General features: G+C 41.7%; 1 protein-coding gene and 1 long non-coding RNA gene across 3 annotated transcripts; one reads left to right on the forward strand and one right to left on the reverse strand.

Moving 5' to 3' along the window:
- Positions 1–4,350: 4,350 nt before the first annotated feature.
- Positions 4,351–7,727, reverse strand: LOC139416156 (uncharacterized). The gene is made up of 3 exons (XR_011635065.1): positions 7,601–7,727; positions 7,251–7,328; positions 4,351–4,369 (listed from the first exon to the last, which is right to left on the reverse strand). It is a non-coding gene; the product is annotated as an uncharacterized lncRNA (long non-coding RNA).
- A 520-nt stretch (positions 7,728–8,247) lies between these two features.
- Positions 8,248–16,745, forward strand: LOC139416155 (uncharacterized). 2 transcript variants are annotated; one of them, XM_071164494.1, is made up of 6 exons: positions 8,248–8,615; positions 8,759–8,868; positions 9,429–9,540; positions 9,676–9,794; positions 13,768–13,863; positions 14,208–16,745. In XM_071164494.1, exons 1-6 carry the CDS (start codon positions 8,342–8,344, stop codon positions 14,862–14,864), a joined length of 1,368 nt encoding a protein of 455 aa, XP_071020595.1. In that variant the 5' UTR covers positions 8,248–8,341; the 3' UTR covers positions 14,865–16,745. The 2 variants fall into 2 exon arrangements, with proteins under 2 accessions (XP_071020595.1, XP_071020596.1); XM_071164495.1 differs by lacking the exons at positions 13,768–13,863; positions 14,208–16,745 and adding an exon at positions 12,576–13,622.
- The last annotated feature ends 1,547 nt before the right edge of the window (positions 16,746–18,292 follow it).

Genomic DNA, 18,292 nt, shown 5'->3' on the forward strand with positions numbered 1-18,292 from the left:
GCTTACGTTGATTGGACTAAATCGTTTTTGGTATCTTTTAGTTGTCACTGTATTAGACTAAGCGTAGGTGATTTGATGACGTTGAAATTGAAATGGAGCTGGAATAGTGAACGGACCTCCTATTTTCTTTGCTGGTTTTGGTAACTCTCCGTGGTTCTAAATCAATAGTTAATCAAACATGAATTATTATCTCTTAGATGTAAAGTACCTTGTTTAGGGGACCTGTGAGGTTCTGGTACCGGTTTTGACTTACATTTTCGCTTATAAATCGATCTGTGGGCACTGTATTGAGCCCTGGTTCCCACACAGAGTATATTTTCTGAGCCAGTGTGATGTAGGATGTGAAATCTGAAACACTTGAAGCTGGAATGTCCCTCTTCCCATTTAATTCGCTCATCCAATTGTCCGTCAACTTCTGGCTGAACCCTACATCACAGCCACTGACAAAGCACATGCCTGCAATCGTTAAATCGTAGCGCATCAGGAAAGAGTGGTTTCATTATGGTAGCATATTCAGGGAACAATTTATAGCCATTCATCTAAAATAATTCATAGATTTTAAACAAAAAACACTTTTGTTTGTCATACATGGAAAACTCATAGAAATTTACTTTTTCAGGACACTGTCTTTCAAAGATAATTTGTAAAAATCAAAATAACTTCACAGATCTTCATTGTAAAGGGTTTAAATACTGTTTCCCATGTTTGTTCAATGAACCATAAAGAATTAATGAACATGCACCTGTGGAACGGTCGTTAAGACACTAACAGCTTACAGACGGTAGGCAATTAAGGTCACAGTTATGAAAACTTAGGACACTAGAGGCCTTTCTACTGACTCTGAAAAACACCAAAAGAAAGATGCCCAGGGTCCCTGCTCATCTGCGTGAACGTGCCTTAAGCATGCTGCAAGGAGGCATGAGGACTGCAGATGTGGCAAGGGCAATAAATTGCAATGTCTGTACTGTGAGACGCCTAAGACAGCGATACAGGGAGACAGGACAGACAGCTGATCGTCCTCGCAGTGGCAGACCACGTGTAACAACACCTGCACAGGATCGGTACATCTGAACATCACACCTGCGGGACAGGTACTGGATGACAACAACAACTGCCCGAGTTACACCAGGAACGCACAATCCCTCCATCAGTGCTCAGACTGTCCGCAATAGGCTGAGAGAGGCTGGACTGAGGGTTTGTAGGCCTGTTGTAAGGCAGGTCCTCACCAGACATCACCGGCAAAAAACGTTGCCTATGGGCACAAACCCACCGTCGCTGCACCAGACAGGACTGGCAAACAGTGCTCTTCCCTGACGAGTCGCGGTTTTGTCTCACCAGGGATGATGGTCGGATTCGCGTTTATCGTTGAAAAAATGTGCGTTACACCGAGGCCTGTACTCTGGAGCGGGATCGATTTGGAGGTGGAGGGTCCGTCATGGTCTGGGGCGGAGTGTCACAGCATCATCGGACTGAGCTTGTTGTCATTGCAGGCAATCTCAATGCTATGCGTTACGGGAAAGACATCCTCCTCCCTCATGTGGTACCCTTCCAGCAGGCTCATCCTGACATGATCCTCCAGCATGACAATGACACCAGCCATACTGCTCATTCTGTGCGTGATTTCCTGCAAGACAGGAATGTCAGTGTTCTGCCATGGCCAGCGAAGAGCCCGGATCTCAATCCCATTGAGCACGTCTGGGATCTGTTGGATCGGTGGGTGAGGGCTAGGGCCATTCCCCCCAGAAATGTCCGGGAACTTGCAGGTGCCTTGGTGGAAGAGTAGGGTAACATCTCACAGTAAGAACTGCCAAATCTGGTGCAGTCCATGAGGAGGAGAAGCACTGAGGTACTTAATGCAGCTGGTGGCCACACCAGATACTGACGGTTACTTTTGATTTTGACCCCCCCCCCTTGTTCAGCGACATATTATTAAATTTATGTTAGTCACATGTCTGTGGAACTTGTTCAGTTAATGTCTCAGTTGTTGAATCTTGTTATGTTCATACAAATATTTACACATGTTAAGTTTGCTGAAAATAAACAGTTGACAGTGAGAGGACTTTCTTTTTTTGCTGAGTTTATTAATATGAGACGAAAGGTGAGTTCCTAATGAGTTCAGGAAGCCAAGCTAGATCTCTGTGAGACATTCACAGTGATGGGGGCAGACATTTTCATTCAAATAGACCTTTAGAAAATCTCCAACACTAATCATACAAATATGAATTTTACAGTCATAAGGAAGGTGAAATCATATAGTTAGTCATATTATAATTTGATTATACTATATTTCGAAAGCATATAAGTAATTTCAAGCCTTATTCCTACAGTTTTGTTGAATAGGAAATACATACGAAATTATTATTGTTTAGGGCCCTCTCATGATAAATAATTTATTTTGGAGATGACATTACATTTAGTTACATTTAACTGGTTTTAACTTGCTTGACCATGCAACTGTTTGTTACATGCAATATGCTTTGTGGACTTCACCGGACAGATTTTGCTCAGATTTTGTGGTGAAACAAAGATGTGGTTGAATTTATTCTGTCACTGTTTCTTCTTATTTGCTTGGCCTATCACAGTGACAAGGCATATGAATTAACAAGTTATAAAGCAAACAACGGAATTATAACAACACATAGGTTGTAATGTGGCTTTTTTTAGGTTGTAAAATGGAATTTTTTCTCCCCCGGGCTTGGCTTCCCAGTGACCTTACCCTTCTAATTTACTTAATTTTGTGGTTAGAGTCAAATACTTTCTGTGGCACACACTGCTGGTCAACATGAGCTACCAAAATGATTCTGAAGTGTGCCAGGCCTTGCAGTCCCAAGATAGAAGGGAGGAATGGAAATATTTAACACGAATAACAAGTAAACAAGTAACAGAATCGATCTTCTCAGTACCCGTTAGTGTATTAAGTTGACACAGACCAGAATAATTATTTTATGTGGGGTCCTTTACTTGCATATTGGTTGGCCTCCTGCTACAATGTTGTGAACGTATGACAGGTATTGCTTGCAGTTGCATGCATGTTACAGAGGCTGAAGCTAAACATTTAACAAATAGATAAGCTATTTTGCTTACTGTTGAAGAATGATAAATAGCCAGACTTGTCGTTTTTTACTGTAAAGTTTATATTGCATGCATTAGGACTGCTGGTATTTAATTTCTAATGATCAGGCTTGCATTGCATACAATCATACTACTATAACACCCATTCATATTATTAAATGACTCTGATGGTCAAGATAGCTTGGTTTATATTCAACTCATGCATTGATAACTAATATTGCTAGGCGATATGATGCAATATAACTCGATTAGAAGGCCTATGCTACTTCATCCTAATGTAAGCTAAATGCATTGGATACAAAACAATCACTGGCATATTGTAAAGGATAACATGTCCAATTTAATTATTTGCATGCATATAAAACAATAATATATTACATTAAATGACTACACTATTGTACTATTATTGCCTTTCTCTCCTTGAAGGGTATTAGAAAGATGAACTACAGCCCCCAGATGCCCAAGCTTCAAAACCAGAACTTTGGAGAATGGCGAGACATGAACACTTGTCATTTTTTATAAATATTACCACTTATTGGTTTCACGTATCTGTGCATGAATCCTTAGAACACAGTCCATTGTACAGAATAAGTCATCCCCAAGTGGGGGACAAATGAAGGAGATGAACCTCCAACATTGTTGTCTCAGTTGTAGACCATGGATAGCTGAACAAGGTGTTTGTGCTGGGCAGGAATAAAAACGTGCACACACTCCAGTACCCTGGGACACAAATCGCCCACATCTTTATTTTAGAATGAGCTGACAATTCTGTATGACAGAAGTAGATCCACACTTTATTCTCTATCTAACATAGGGATGTTGCGCACTGATGAAAAAACTCCTGACTAAACTCACTGCTCAGATTCGAGTGCTGGTTCAAGTTGTGAGAACCACAACTACCTTTATTCATGTGCAATGGTTCTGTAAACAGTTTTGCATATTCATAGGCTTGATCAAGTTGTCACCGATGTATTTTTAATTGATAATTAAAAAAAATGGTCTTCATATGCAATGGTGCAACACGAGCTGGGAGGGGAAAATGACAACAAGAAAGTTAGCAAACAGACACTGCATGCATGTACTTACCGATCACAAGAATGCATAAATAACCTGGCTGGCTGGCCAGCAAGCCTAGATTGAACCAAACGCAGCCAACTGCATTTCCTACGTTTTTATTCAAATGTTAAAACATCGTACCTTCAAACCAGTCGGATATGACTGTTATGTCCTGCCAAGCCGATGCCATGGAGTGAAATGAACACATCAGTTGCCAGCTGTCCCTGAAAAAAACGATTTGCTAGATTTGTCTTTAGCTGGCTAGCAAATTCACGAATTCAGGATTATAAAAATGTTAGTGTCTTCACAATTGGCACAATGCTGACCTTAAAGATCGCCTGCTAGCTAGCTATCAAGTCAGATGTTGGCTAGCAAGTAAGCTAACTTGTCACCAGTGATTAAACATGTTAATTCAAAATTAATTTGTAATTTGTTGAACTTTAACATTATTTGGTGAATAAATACACGTAATAATTACATTTCACAAGGTTATTCCAAGTGTGAACTTCTGTCCATCGTTAATACAGAGATGTTTGTGTCGCAATATGTTATGGGATACGGTCCCCGGCGAAGGGTTTTGACTAGAAAGAATACAGCCAAAGACAGAACAGTATGACGATAGGCATAAATTGAAATCCCCGATCTAAACTCATGCGTAAAAACACGTTATCGGGTCTAACGGTAAACTGCGCATGTGTAGGCTGTCAAATCAAAGGCAGTACTTTGATATAAAATTGTTTTTGACAGAGTGAGGGCTTTTGCATAGGTGTTTTTTTTTGCAAATTTTTGTGGGACAGAAAAAAATGCCCTGAATGTAAATTAACGTCATTAACATGCTTTTAAAATAGAGGTTCTGTTCTGGAACAGTATAGATCACTTTTGTTTTTCGGTTTGGGTGCTGTTCCTCAAATAATTTCTTTATTTTCATGTTTTTGGTTCTGTTCCCTGAATCGGGTTAGAACCCTACACTTCAGACATTGGCTCGAATCTACAAAGCAAACTATAAAATATGTTTCATGCGTGCGAAGGCCTAAGCTACTTCATCCTAATGTAAGCTAAATGCATTGGATACAAAACAATCACTGGCATATTGTAAAGGATAACATGTCCAATTTAATTATTTGCATGCATATAAAACAATAATATATTACATTAAATGACTACACTATTGTACTATTATTGCCTTTCTCTCCTTGAAGGGTATTAGAAAGATGAACTACAGCCCCCAGATGCCCAAGCTTCAAAACCAGAACTTTGGAGAATGGCGAGACATGAACACTTGTCATTTTTTATAAATATTACCACTTATTGGTAGTTTACAAAGCAAACTATAAAATATGTTTCATGCGTGCTTTTTTTTCCAGATCTCCCAAGTATCCTTATAGAACTTCTGATATAGTAAGTATATACACTTGTGTTTACAGAAATATATGGAGATCAATGAAACTCTGGAAAATCATCTGAACACATGCATACTATGATTGACAGTCCATGCTGTAGGACGGTTCATGAAGTATATTTTTCATTGCGTCGACCTAACTTTCGAAAATCCATTTGTCCTTAGGAATGCAATCTTTGTTTGTGTACCCCACACGGCCCCCACGTGTTTGCCCAAGAGGGTTTCATCGACAATAGGTTAAAAATGGGTCGATGCGCGTGAGGGCCCCCACCGACCTAGAGGACTGGGTCATCTCGCTCTCCAAGGACAACAACAGTAAGGACTTTAATCAGGTCAACACTCGCAAGGACAGACGGTATTCCAGAGTGCGTTCTCAGAGCACACGCAGAACAGCTGGCAGGGATATTCATGGTTATTTTCAAACTTTCCTTGTTCCAGTCTGTAATCTCCACGTGTTAAACTGACCAGCACCATTCCTGTTCCCAAAAACCTCCCTGTAGCACTCAAATCTGTAATCATGAAGTGCTTTGAAAGGCTGGATATGGCACACATTGACTCCATCATCCCAGACACCCTAGACTCCAATATGCATACTGCTCCAACAGATCCATAGGACAATCTCAATTGCACTCCACACTGCCCTCACCCACTAAGATAGGTATCCCTCTTATGTGAGAATGCTGTTCATTGACTACAGCACAGCGTTCAAAACTATTGTCCCCTCCAAGCTCAAAACCAAGCTTAGGACCCTGGTACTGAACACCTCCCTCTGCAACTGGGTCCTGGACTTCCTGACAGCTGACTCCAGGTAGTGAGGGTAGGCAACATCACCTCCGCCACTCTGACCCTCAACATGGGATGTGTGCTTTGTGTCCTCCTATAGCCCCTGTTCACCCACAACTGCATGACCACTCACAACTCCAACACCATCATTAAGTTTGATAAAAACAACATGGTAAGCCTGATCACCGGCGGCAATGGGACAGCCTACAGGGAGGAGGTCAGTGACCTGGCAGTGTGGTTCCAGGACAACAACCTCTCAATGTCAGTAAGACCAAGGAGCTGATCGTGGACTACAGGAAACGAAGGGCCCAGCACGCCCCCATCCACACTGATGGGGCTGCAGTGGAGCTGGTTGAGCGGTTCAGGTTTCTCGGTGTACAAATCACGTACACTTGGTATGGCAACAGCACCGCTCTCGATCGCATGGCGCTACAAAGGGTGGTGCAGAAAGCCCAGTACATCACTGGGGCTGAGCACCCTGCCATCCAAGACCTCTATTTCAGGCGGTGTGAAAGGAAGTTCCAGAAAATCATTAAAGATTCCAGCCACTGGAATCATAGACTGTTCTCTCTGCTTCCACTAGTTTCCTTCTATAAACTGTAACTCAGTAAAATCTTTGAACTTGTTGTATGTTGTGTTAATATTTTTGTTCAGTATATACACCTTGTTCAACTATTCATGGTCTACAATTGAGTTCACAATTAGTTGATTGAGGTGTTAGTGAAGGGCTGGAACAAATACCTGTAAACTCCTGTCCTGTGTAAAAACAACAACAACCGGTGGTTGTCAAGACTACATTTTCCCTCATGTACTAAACAAGCTTTTGAGGTTCCTCCCCTTGTTATGTACCCCACTTGGGGATTACTTATTTTGTACAATGGACTGTGTTCTAAAGACTCATGCACAGATACAGGAAAGCCAATAAGTTAATATTTCTTACAATTACAAGTATTGTCTCCCCACGGTTCTGGTTTTGAGGCTTGGGCAACTGGGGGCTGCAGTTCATCTGTCTAATCCCCTGCAAGGAGAGAAAGGCATTAATAATATTAGAATGTTGTATTCATTTAATTTAATATATACTGAACAAAAATGTAAAAACAACATGCAACAAGTTCATAGATGGAAATCAGTACATTTAAATAATGTCATTAGGCCCTAATATATGGATTTCACATGACTGGGCAGGGGCTCAGCCATGGGTGGACCTGGGAGGGCATAGTCCCACCCACTGAAGAGCCAGGCCCAGCCAATCAGAATTCGTTTTTCCCACAAAAAGTATTTATTACCTACAGAAATACTCAGTTTCATCAGCTGCCTGGGTGGCTGGTCTCAGATGATCCCGCAGGTGAAGAAGCCAGATGTGGAGGTCCAGAACTGCCGTGGTTACACATGGTCAGCGGTTGTGAGGCCGGTCAGATGTACTGCCAAATTCTCTAAAACAATGTTGGAGGTGGCTTATGCTAGAGAAATGAACATTAAATTATCTGGCAACAGCTTTGTTGGACATTCCTGCACTCGGCATGCCAATTGCATGATCCCTCAAAACTTGAGACACACGTGGCATTATGTTGTGTGACAAAACTGCACATTTTAGAGTGGACTTTTTTTTGTCCCCAGGTGCACCTGTAACAATGATGCTGTTTAATCAGCTTCTTGATATGCCACACTTGTCAGGGGGGTGGATTATCTTGGCAAAAGGCAATTATCTTGCTCACTAAACAGGGATGTAAACACATTTGTGTGCAACATTTTAGAGAAATAAGCCTTTTGTGCATATGTAATATTTCTAGGATATTGTATTTCAGCTCATGAAACCAACACTTTACATGTTGCGTTTATATTGTTGTGTACAAAACACTAAGAACACCTTTGTAGTATTGAGTTGCCCCTCAATGAAGGACTTTTATTTTTAAAAACGAACAGCAAATTCCCCTATTGTGGCTAGCTTCACATAGGTGCTAGCTAGCACTATCACCTTCAAACTACTTAGCACGTTCACATACTTGCCATTGTATAAAGAAAGAGACGACCATGGCGAATTGTGACTATTTACAAACTCAGCTAACCTCTGTTTTGAACTCGCTTGTTAAAATTGCGGTCGTGGAACTACTGCGAATTGTGGAGGATAGCGCCGTTGAACTTCGTCTGGAGGTGTCCAAGAGTAAATTTGAGAACGAAGCACTGAAAATTGAGAACGAGTCTAACAAAAACAAGTTGCAGAGTTTGGAAGCAGAACTGTGGACAGCGGGAAATCGACCATGTTCCATGTGTTATCGTTGTGTTGGAACTCCAGCTCGCGGTAAAGGTAGGGCAATTTGCTAACGTTAGTTTATTCGCTTGCAATGATGGAGGCGTTACAAACTGGACAGTGCATATGGATAAGCAAGAGACAGCATCTAGCTAGTTGACGTTCGCTTGCTAATGGTGTTTCTTCTGTTTGTGGCCCAGGTGGACGCGTCAGCCCCAAAATAGATGGAGATGCTGCTGGTCCTCCTAATTCTTCAGAGGAGGACAATGCATCATCATGGCTGCAACAATCTGCTCTCGCCATGGACGAGGTACAAGTAGCTAGCTGTCTAACCTATATTGCTACCAAGCTAATGTCACAACAGCAGTCTGTAACCTAATATATTTAGCTAGTTAGATGCTAGCCCTTGATAATTATTCTGTTCTATTACACATACGTCGGATTGTGCAGAGTTTTGTTAAGAGTTTAAGAGCCCCGGACACTCAATCTGAACATTAAGACGCATTGCTTGCGGTACTGTACGGTTTTAGAAGCATAATGACCTTATTTTTCATACCAGCTAGAAATAATATCCAATAAACAATAGGTTCAATTGATACACACCTGTTTATATGGCTATCGCCATATTACAATGTGTGTTTATGAAAGACCGAGCAACCGCCTGTGCTGATGAGCTGTCTAGCGTTCTCTGAACACCTGTGTGTAACGGAAGAAGGCCGCCAGAAATTCACGTTTTATAAGAATAACGTTACATCTAGCCCAGGAGTAAAATCTTGGACTACATAGATGCATAATTTGCATCCCATGTGCATATTCTTTCATGGTCTGTATGCAAACATGTGGGACTTCATTCCACTGTACTTGATTCAGACTACAGCAGCCATGGAGAGGGATGGGATTCAAATCGTTGTCATTAAGAACGAAGCAGGGCATGAAGGCACACACAGGAAGAAGGACCCACAGGCTGGAATTTCAACAGAAGGTAACAAGTCACATTTGCCTCATGTCGAAAGTGTTGTTACATCAGATTGTATCAGGTCCCATTGTCGATGATTTGAAATAATGTCCTTCAAACTGTCCTACACCTCACTTACAAAGCTTGTGTCTCTGTTTGCAGGTGAGCAGCCGTGTCCCAAAGTGGACATGGTGTATGGCAAGGAGTGGAGCCAAAGCCTGTGGCGAGACAGAGATGCTGTCAAGGAGGACTCTGCAGGACCATCGGTGACCCATCGACAGGTCAGTTCTCTTTCTAAGGCAGAGGTCCTTATCGGGTAAACCTGTAGGCTTTACATACAGAAGCTGTTGACACGGTTGGGAGTGTCCGATTGAGACCTACAGCCACAGAATTAGATTAGAAAATGTTTCTCTGTCTTCAGTGCAAAATGTGATGACGCAAGTGCATCATATGATAACACTTTTCGATATTAACTTTACTGCTGGCATGCAAAAACATTTGGGGACCATTTCAACAGTGGACTAATGAAACAATACATGGTTCTTTTGAGTAAAATATCCCTTTTTAAGTAGATAAGTCTCATACCTTCTCTGGCTACTTCACTTGACTGAGTTCACATTCCAATCACAACAGACTCAGAGCCTTTGACAATGAATGGGAAAGAAAGCGAAAGGATGTAACGCAAACTCAGAGTTGACAGAAGTGAACTTTGAGGCAGGAGTATGATGGCAAGAACAGTAGGGATGTAATAATTCCCTTAAATGTACAGGTCCCCCGGTTCAAATGTTTTAAGAGGAGCCAAACCGATTGAACATTGTGAATCACCGGTACACTGTTTTTTTTAGTCATTGTTATATTCTGAAAATATCTCATCTGTTGTGACTGAATTGATGCTTCCTATGCTTCGGTTCAGTAGCCTATGAACTTTTATGCTTGTAACTGTATGACTGTCAGATAACAACTGTGCGCACAGTTCGGGAGACAGCTGCTCGAGCCAACGAGAGGTAGGCCTATCCCTGTTCCAATAGGCTATTCATACATCTGCGTGGCATCTTTAACATTCAGATGCTTATAAAATGTATTTCACAATGTCATAAATCAGACTTTATTAGGTTTAGTGACAAGCAATGTAATTTGCTTGTCAATAAACTAATTGTTACCAAATGTACTGTAGAAAATTGTGTTTTACCGGAGTTGTGTAGCCTAGGGGCGTGGACACAACTCACATCCAACTGCAGATTGGGGCTTTCAGTCAGATTCTATTTAGATTACTCAGATTTTTACCGGAACAGGTTAAGACCGCAACATTTTCTGGAGCTGAGCATGGTATCATTCATTGGTCAAAGCATAAAATTCCAAACGGTATAACCATTCGATTTTGAGACCCCATAAAATCCAAAGCTTCGTTATATTAATTGGCTAATGCCAGGCTAATTTCTAAAGATAAATATTGTCAGGACGAGCTCACTATTTTTTTTATCAGTAAAAATGAAAAGTTGGGTGATGGTGATTTCAGATTAGAAAGTGGGGGGGGGGGGGGTCAAAAAGCATAAATTGCCCACACCCCTAATCTGATAGTGGGATGGAGGATGCTCTGTCTGCCCTATGGCTCAGGGGCAGTGTTATCCGGGATCCTTGGGACGTCCCTACCCTAATTTTCTTATTATTCTTTAATAAAAAGTTAACTGTACAATCTGCTTCCTGCTGTTTAGGGAAAGGCACTTTAATTCTTAGCTTTTTAACTAGCTCATCGGTATGTTTTTTAAACTTGAAATCCTAGTCAATCCAAAAGCCCAGATTTTTATAGGTGGGAACATGATCAATAGGAGAACCATTTAATAAATAAATTGAGTGTACAAAACATTAAGACCACCTGCTCGTTCCATGACAGACTGACCAGGTGAATCCAGGTGAAAGCTATGATCATTTGATGTCACCGGTTAAATCCACTTCAATCAGTGTAGATGAAGGGGAGGAGACAGGTTAAAGAACGATTTTAAGCCTTCAGACAATTGAGACATGGATTGTGTATATGTGCCATTGAGGGTGAATGGGCAAGACAAAAGATTGAAGTGCCTTTGAACGGGGTATGGTAGTAGGTGCAAGGCACACCCGTTTGTGCGTCAATAATTGCAACGCTGCTGGGTTTTTCATGCTCAACAGTTTCCCGTGTGTATCAAGAATGGTCCACCACCCAAAGGACATCCAACCAACTTGACAACTGTGGGAAGTTTTGGAGTCAACATGGGCCAGCATCGTTGTGGAACACATGCCCTGACAAATTGAGGCTGTTCCTAGGGAAAAAGGGGTGGGCGGGTGCAACTCAATATTAAGGTGTTCCTAATGTTTTGTATATTCCTAATGTATGTAGTCCATCTGATTTTTTTGTTTTTGCGAGAATTAGAGAACAACATATTTAATCTTGGCCAACCAGGGCATTTTGTGAGGCAACAAAGTCAGATTGCAGCTCTAACAACACCTGGTCTACAGTTGGGGCAATAACATACATTACAGTATAGTCTGCATACAGATTAATATTACAAGTTAACAGACCAATATTATTTATGTAAAGAGAACATGTCCCAGTACCGAACCCTGTAGTACACCTTCGTTAATATCCAGGAACTTAGACTTAACACCATCAGAAATTACAATGTTCTGTCTGACAATTCTCAAACCACTTACAAGAAGCCTAGTGCAGGCCTATTTTAGTTGACCTTTGAATTAAATTGCGATGGTCAACACTGTCAAAGGCCTTCGAACAGTCTATAAATAAGGCAGCACTGATTTTTATGATCTAAGCAATTTAACACATCTAAAACAAGAGTAGCAGCTGAAACTGTGCTATGCCCAAGTCTAAAACCAGATTGGTGGACATTAACCATAACCCTAACCATTTTTAAAGTTACACTTCAATGGGGTAGGGTGTCCCAGGGATCCCGGATAGCACGGATCTATGGCTCAGCTCCGGTACCTACACACACCATTGATGCGCACAAACACACACTTTTTATTTGATTTCTCTAACACGCTGATTGAAAAACATAGCTCTCTCTCCACAGTGGCTTACACCTGGGCAGTCAAGCTCTGTGGACTTACGAAATCTGCGCCGGCGCCGAAGAGTAAGAACTCAACCGCACCCGCAAAGGAGAGGGACCTACCTCAGGTACACCCCCGAGCAAAGGGCCAAGATTGCGCGGATGTGCATGGAGGTGGGTGCACAGATGGCCGCAGCCATGATGTCTGAGGAATTGGGAAGACGCATCAGCCCCAACACTGTGAGGTCCATGAGGATCAGCTACGAACAGACGGTCGAAAGCATGGGCGTCCAGAAAGTGGAAGACCTACCCCATTTGAGGCCATTCAGAACAGACATGTTTGATGAGGAGATTACTCGCTTCGTAATGGTGAGGAAAAGAGCTGGAGGTCAGGTTAGCCCGTCCATGCTGATGGTAGCCACACGAGACATTGTGATGCGCAGAAACCCAGAGATGCTGGCAGAGAATGGCGGTCATATCCTAATCAGCACAAATTGGGCCCGTTGTTGGCTCCGGCGGTTGGCAGGAAATAGAATCACGTCAAAGAGGTAGTGAAGATATTGCAGGAGTCCTCTACTGTTAGGACAGTGTTTTTACATTAATGAGAATTCCTCGTGTTTGTGTGTTGAAGTTAAGGAAGACGTGTAACATTCCGTGTTGACTGGTGTCCAGTGTGGTTAGGAGAATCTGCATGCAGTATGTAACTGGATGCCATTGTGCTGTGTTCTCTGAAGTTAGTGTTGGCAGTTCATATCTTTAGTATTTACATTTTATGAATATTCAAACTTTTTGAAGCAAACTATTCAGATAAATGCTTTTCAAATTTTGTAAGGGGATGGATGGGTTTAGTGTTATAACGATGTTATGTAACTTGGCTTATGTGTTGTATGAGGTAACCACATACGCTTTCGTTTGCTTTTTATGTATATTGATGTGTGTGTATATAGTGTAATTGATGTTATCATGCAAGGCTCAGCTGCAAAAGAGACCATGATATCAGCATGACTCCCTGCTTAAATAAAAGTTAAATTAAATCAAGTTTATGAAAATAAATATATATACACCTCAAAATCCTTAGTGCCTCTTATGTTTTATTTCTTTAGTACCTTAGCGTGTGTGTGTGAGAGAATGTGTTCCCACTACAGAGAAGCATCGGCATGTGCCATGGAAAAAGTAACAAATGAAAGCTGTAACATGTAATATGTCAAACACACAGGTCAAGACTGTTTCGGCTCAGAAAAGGCGGAGTGTTTGTGTAAAGAAGTCCGTCATAGAAGATGAACCTGCTGACTCATCAAATGCTGGTACCCAGGTACATCAAAATGAACCCCTTTCCATTATTTGTGGTATAAAATAGGGGGGGGGAGCTGCTTGTTGCACTCAGATTGTGAGAAGAAAAATTATGCTTCTGATCGGTCAAGCCCTGAGTGAGGCTGATTACTCAGAATCAAGTACATTTACATTACCCGGAATATGACTTAGTGAATAGGTGCTGCCAGCAATGGACAATGTACAAACAGAATACAGACTAGTATAAGGTAATTAATGGAAAGGTGCAGTGTTGGGCTCAAATGCGTTGTATCAGGTACAACTTCAGTATATGGAAATGTATGTGTAGACAGTGTGACAAACGTTCCTCTTGGTCTTTCTCCACAGCACCAGAACACCACTGAATCCTGTGATGTGGAGAAAAGTTGTGCATTTGGAAGTTTTGAACCAGAAAGTTGTTTGAACTTTGAAGAAAACCACTTCTTGACTTCACCAGTCAACATCATGGTCCCAAAATGTGTGAAGCTACCAGGTGCAGCAGCTGTCATGGACACCCAATTAGACAAGTCCATGGACTTTGACAACATGAACAACTCCGGAAGAAAGAAGAGAGGGAGAAAAAATGGCCCCTGTAAAGGCAATGTAAATTACTGTTTTGTATGTGGAGAGCCCCAATCGAAGATCTCCCGCCACTTGAAACAGCACGAGAAGGAAAATGCTGAAATTGCTTATGTCTTAAGTCTTGACATAGCTTCAAGACAGAGGAAAGTGTTGCTGGAGAAACTGAGGAACAAGGGAAATTTCCAACACAACACTAACGTCGTAAATAAGGGATCCGGGTGTCTCAAAGTAAAAAGGAAACCCAAACCGAATAGTGGCGCGAAGAGATTTGAACCTTGTCTTTACTGTAAAGGTATGTTCATTTGGCAAGATGTGCGGAGGCACATGGGAAGATGCCCTTGTAGACTTGAGGGGGAGATAAAAACCAAGAGCATCATTATGGCAAGAAGCAGTACTTACAGAGCTGCTACACTGGACGAGTGAGCAGCATGTTTAATAAAATTGATGTGCAGCTCACACCTGACGGGGGGATTAACTAGCACTTGTATTTTTGCCTCGCCACGCTGTCTTTGCCCTCGTTTGGGTGCTAGCAAGCATGCTAGGCATCAACAGCCAATCCATTAGGGTCTAGAAGCTATAGTGAGATTAAATTGGTGCTGCGTAATCAATCAAATGTATTTATTAAGCCCTTTTTATACATCAGCAGGTATCACAAAGTGCTATACAGAAGCCCTACCCAAAACCCCAGATAGCAAGCAATGCAGAAGCACGGTGGCTAGGAAAAACTCCCTAGAAAGGCAGGAACCTAGGAAGAAACCAGGCTCTGAGGGGTGGCCAGTCCCCTTTTGTCTGTGCCGGGTGGCGATTATTAAGGCCAGATTGTTCTCCAAAATGTTCAAACGTTCATAGATGACCCGCAGGGTCAGATAATAATGACAGTGGTTGTAGAGGGTGCAACAGGTCAGTGTATTAAGAGTAAATGTCACGACTTTTCATAGCTGGGCATTCAGAGGTCGAAATAGAAGGTGCGGTAGAGAGAGGGAGAGTTGAAAACAGGAGGTCTGGGACAAGGTAGCAAATCCGTTGAACAGGTCAGGGTTTCAACCACCAACTTACCATCCTGAGACAAGATCGAGTATAGCCCACAAAGATCTCCACCGCACGAGCCCGAGGAGACGACAAACCTGACAGGAAGATCACGTCAGTGACTCAACCCACCTAGGGACGGCAGGGAAGAGCACTAAAAAGCCCCCGTAATAGGGTCAGAGGCAGAGAACCTAATGGAGAGAGAGGGGAACGGGCCAGACTACACTCAATCATAGGACCTACTGAAGAGATGAGTCTTCAATAAAGACAAAGGTCGAGACCGGGTCTGCGTCTCTCACGTGGATAGGTAGACCATTCCATAAAAATGTATCTCAATAGGAGAAAGCCCTGCCTCCAGCTGTTTGCTAATATTCTAAGGACAATAAGAAGGCCTGCGTCTTGTGACCGTAGCATTTGTAGGTATGTACGGCAGGACCAAACCTTGAAATCAGCCTTCAAATACTCAGGCTAAGAGTTTTTGCATAAAGTTAATATTTCTCAATTTAAGGTCCCGCTCTTTTCACGCCCACATTGCCAAACGGCTCCCTGCCCAATTTCACTTCTCTTCCACTCAAAATGAATGGCTTTCCGTAGTTTAATCGTCCACATCGTCTTTAGTTAAAAGGTACCGTAAGAGCGTTTGATAAAGTGGCTCAAGCTTTCTCCAGGATACATTCTGTAGCAGCTAAATGTCTACAATGACGGTCTACTTTTGTTACACCAACGCTACGCCCCCAGGATAGCAGCTCTGCTCGCTAAACTCATAAACCAGGTTGAAACCATACTGTGTAATACTCTATAAATTATCCCAAAGGTGTTCAGAGTGGACTGTCAGATTTTGTTGTTTTGTTCTTTTAAAGAATTTCCCGATTTAGCCTCGGTTTAAATTCTCCTCCTCCTCCTCCTCTCGACAGAATGAGATTTGGGTTTCGGAGGCGTGCTTTGGTGTGTTTGTTTGTGTGTGTTTTGGGAAGCGTTTGTACTTCCACCCTGCCAAAACATTAGTCACTCACCTTTCTAGATAACGTGAAACCGTGTTACCAGGTGTTGCCTTGAAGTAGCTTAGACTAGCTAGCAAGCTTTCCAACTTCTTTCGCCAATTAGCTTCAGCCGGCAGGTGTGCGACCGTGGCAGTTGGTTTGAATTTATTTGGTTAGCCTACCTGTGAGGCTAGCAGGAGTTAAAAGTTCCTAGTCACTGCTGGTTTGGAGATGACATAATACAGACAGAAGCATGTCTGTTCTACAAAATGTATTCCCAAATAAATGTATTCTCTAATATTTTATTTTCTCTGTTACGCTGTGTGTACTGAACTGACATGCATGATTGTTGATGACACTGATGTTCAGATGAAGCGAATTAAATAGTCTATAATGTGCACCAAAACAGCGCTTAACTCAAACAGCGGTGTGTAGCCTACCGTAGCTGGTAATTCAAAGTTTATACTTTATCACTCAGTATGTAACTTTCCAGTGCTACTATTTTTGCCATGTAATGTTATTACAATTTAGACAGCCCAATGGCATAATAGTTTACCTAGTTAGCTTGTGTGTTCTGTTTGCAAGATAAATATTCCACTCGAGCACAGTAGGTTGGTGGCACTTTAATTGGGGAGGATGTGCTCGTAGTAATGGCTGGAGCGGAATAGGTGGAATGGTATCAAATACAGCAAACATATGGTTTCCATGTGTCTGATGCCATTCCGGCCATTATCATGAGCCATCCCCCCCTTGGCAGCCTCCTGTGCTCTCAAGATGCATTCAAGTTGCTAGAGCCATAGAGGGAAAAGTATTCTGACAAGTCAATGCACAAAAGTTCTATGTGCAATCGCAGGAAAACACTTTTGGCCTTTGTTGCTAAAACATGTTTAATTCACACAAACTTACTCAAAGTTTCAGTATTGATTATTTTAAATGCAAGAACATGTTAATTTGCTTTCATGAGTTTATTCTCTCACTGCCCTAAGTTTAAGACAAGGGTTTTGCTATCTTGGAATTAAGAACATTTCCAATAACTTTATTTTCAGGAATCTACTTTCTTAACTTTTTGCTTAGTGCAATACATTTTTCAACAACTTTTTTGAGGAATACCAACATTAATCATCCCTGAGCTGTTTCTACAGTTGACAGTGCATGTCAGAGCAAAAACCAAGCCATGCTGTTCCTAGGCTGTCATTGTTAATAGGAATTTGTTCTTAACTGACTTGCCTAGTTAAAATAATGGTTAAATACAAAATAAATGGATGTCAAAGGAATTGTCCATAGGCCTCCGAGACAGGATTCGACACAGATCTGGGGAAGGGTACCACAAAATGGCAATGGAGTGGAATGTCCTTTTTACAAGTAATCAGAACTGAGCTTCCCAGTTCATCTACATAAAAATGATCCCGGGGAGGACCCGTACCATCTAAGCAAGGGGACTGGAATTGATAAAACTCGCAGTTTAACACACAAAATGAACCTCTTTCCCTAAAGTATGAAAGGGGAGGTTAACTTGGCCCCAGACAATCGATATAAGATTGACTAAATTTCAGTCATGAGATTTTTTTGTTGCTTTAACCAGAGTTAGGTACCGTCAATAAATTACACAATGTAAATGGGACAATATTTTCATGTTGCACACCTTTTAGTTGTCTAATTTAAATGCGTTCAATATTTATATATGCATTTTTACAATTTATAGTTGGTTTGAAGTTGTCATTGAAATTTAGAGCTACTGACATTTTACAATATTGTCGATGTAATTGTGTAATTTTCTGATGGTTCTTAACCTAGCCCCATTGGGGAATATCGAATGCCACAAAAAATTGACAATGGGCATTATGC

This window comes from Oncorhynchus clarkii, chromosome 9 (genome assembly GCF_045791955.1).
Source record: "Oncorhynchus clarkii lewisi isolate Uvic-CL-2024 chromosome 9, UVic_Ocla_1.0, whole genome shotgun sequence".
NCBI classification, from domain to species: Eukaryota; Metazoa; Chordata; class Actinopteri; order Salmoniformes; family Salmonidae; genus Oncorhynchus; species Oncorhynchus clarkii.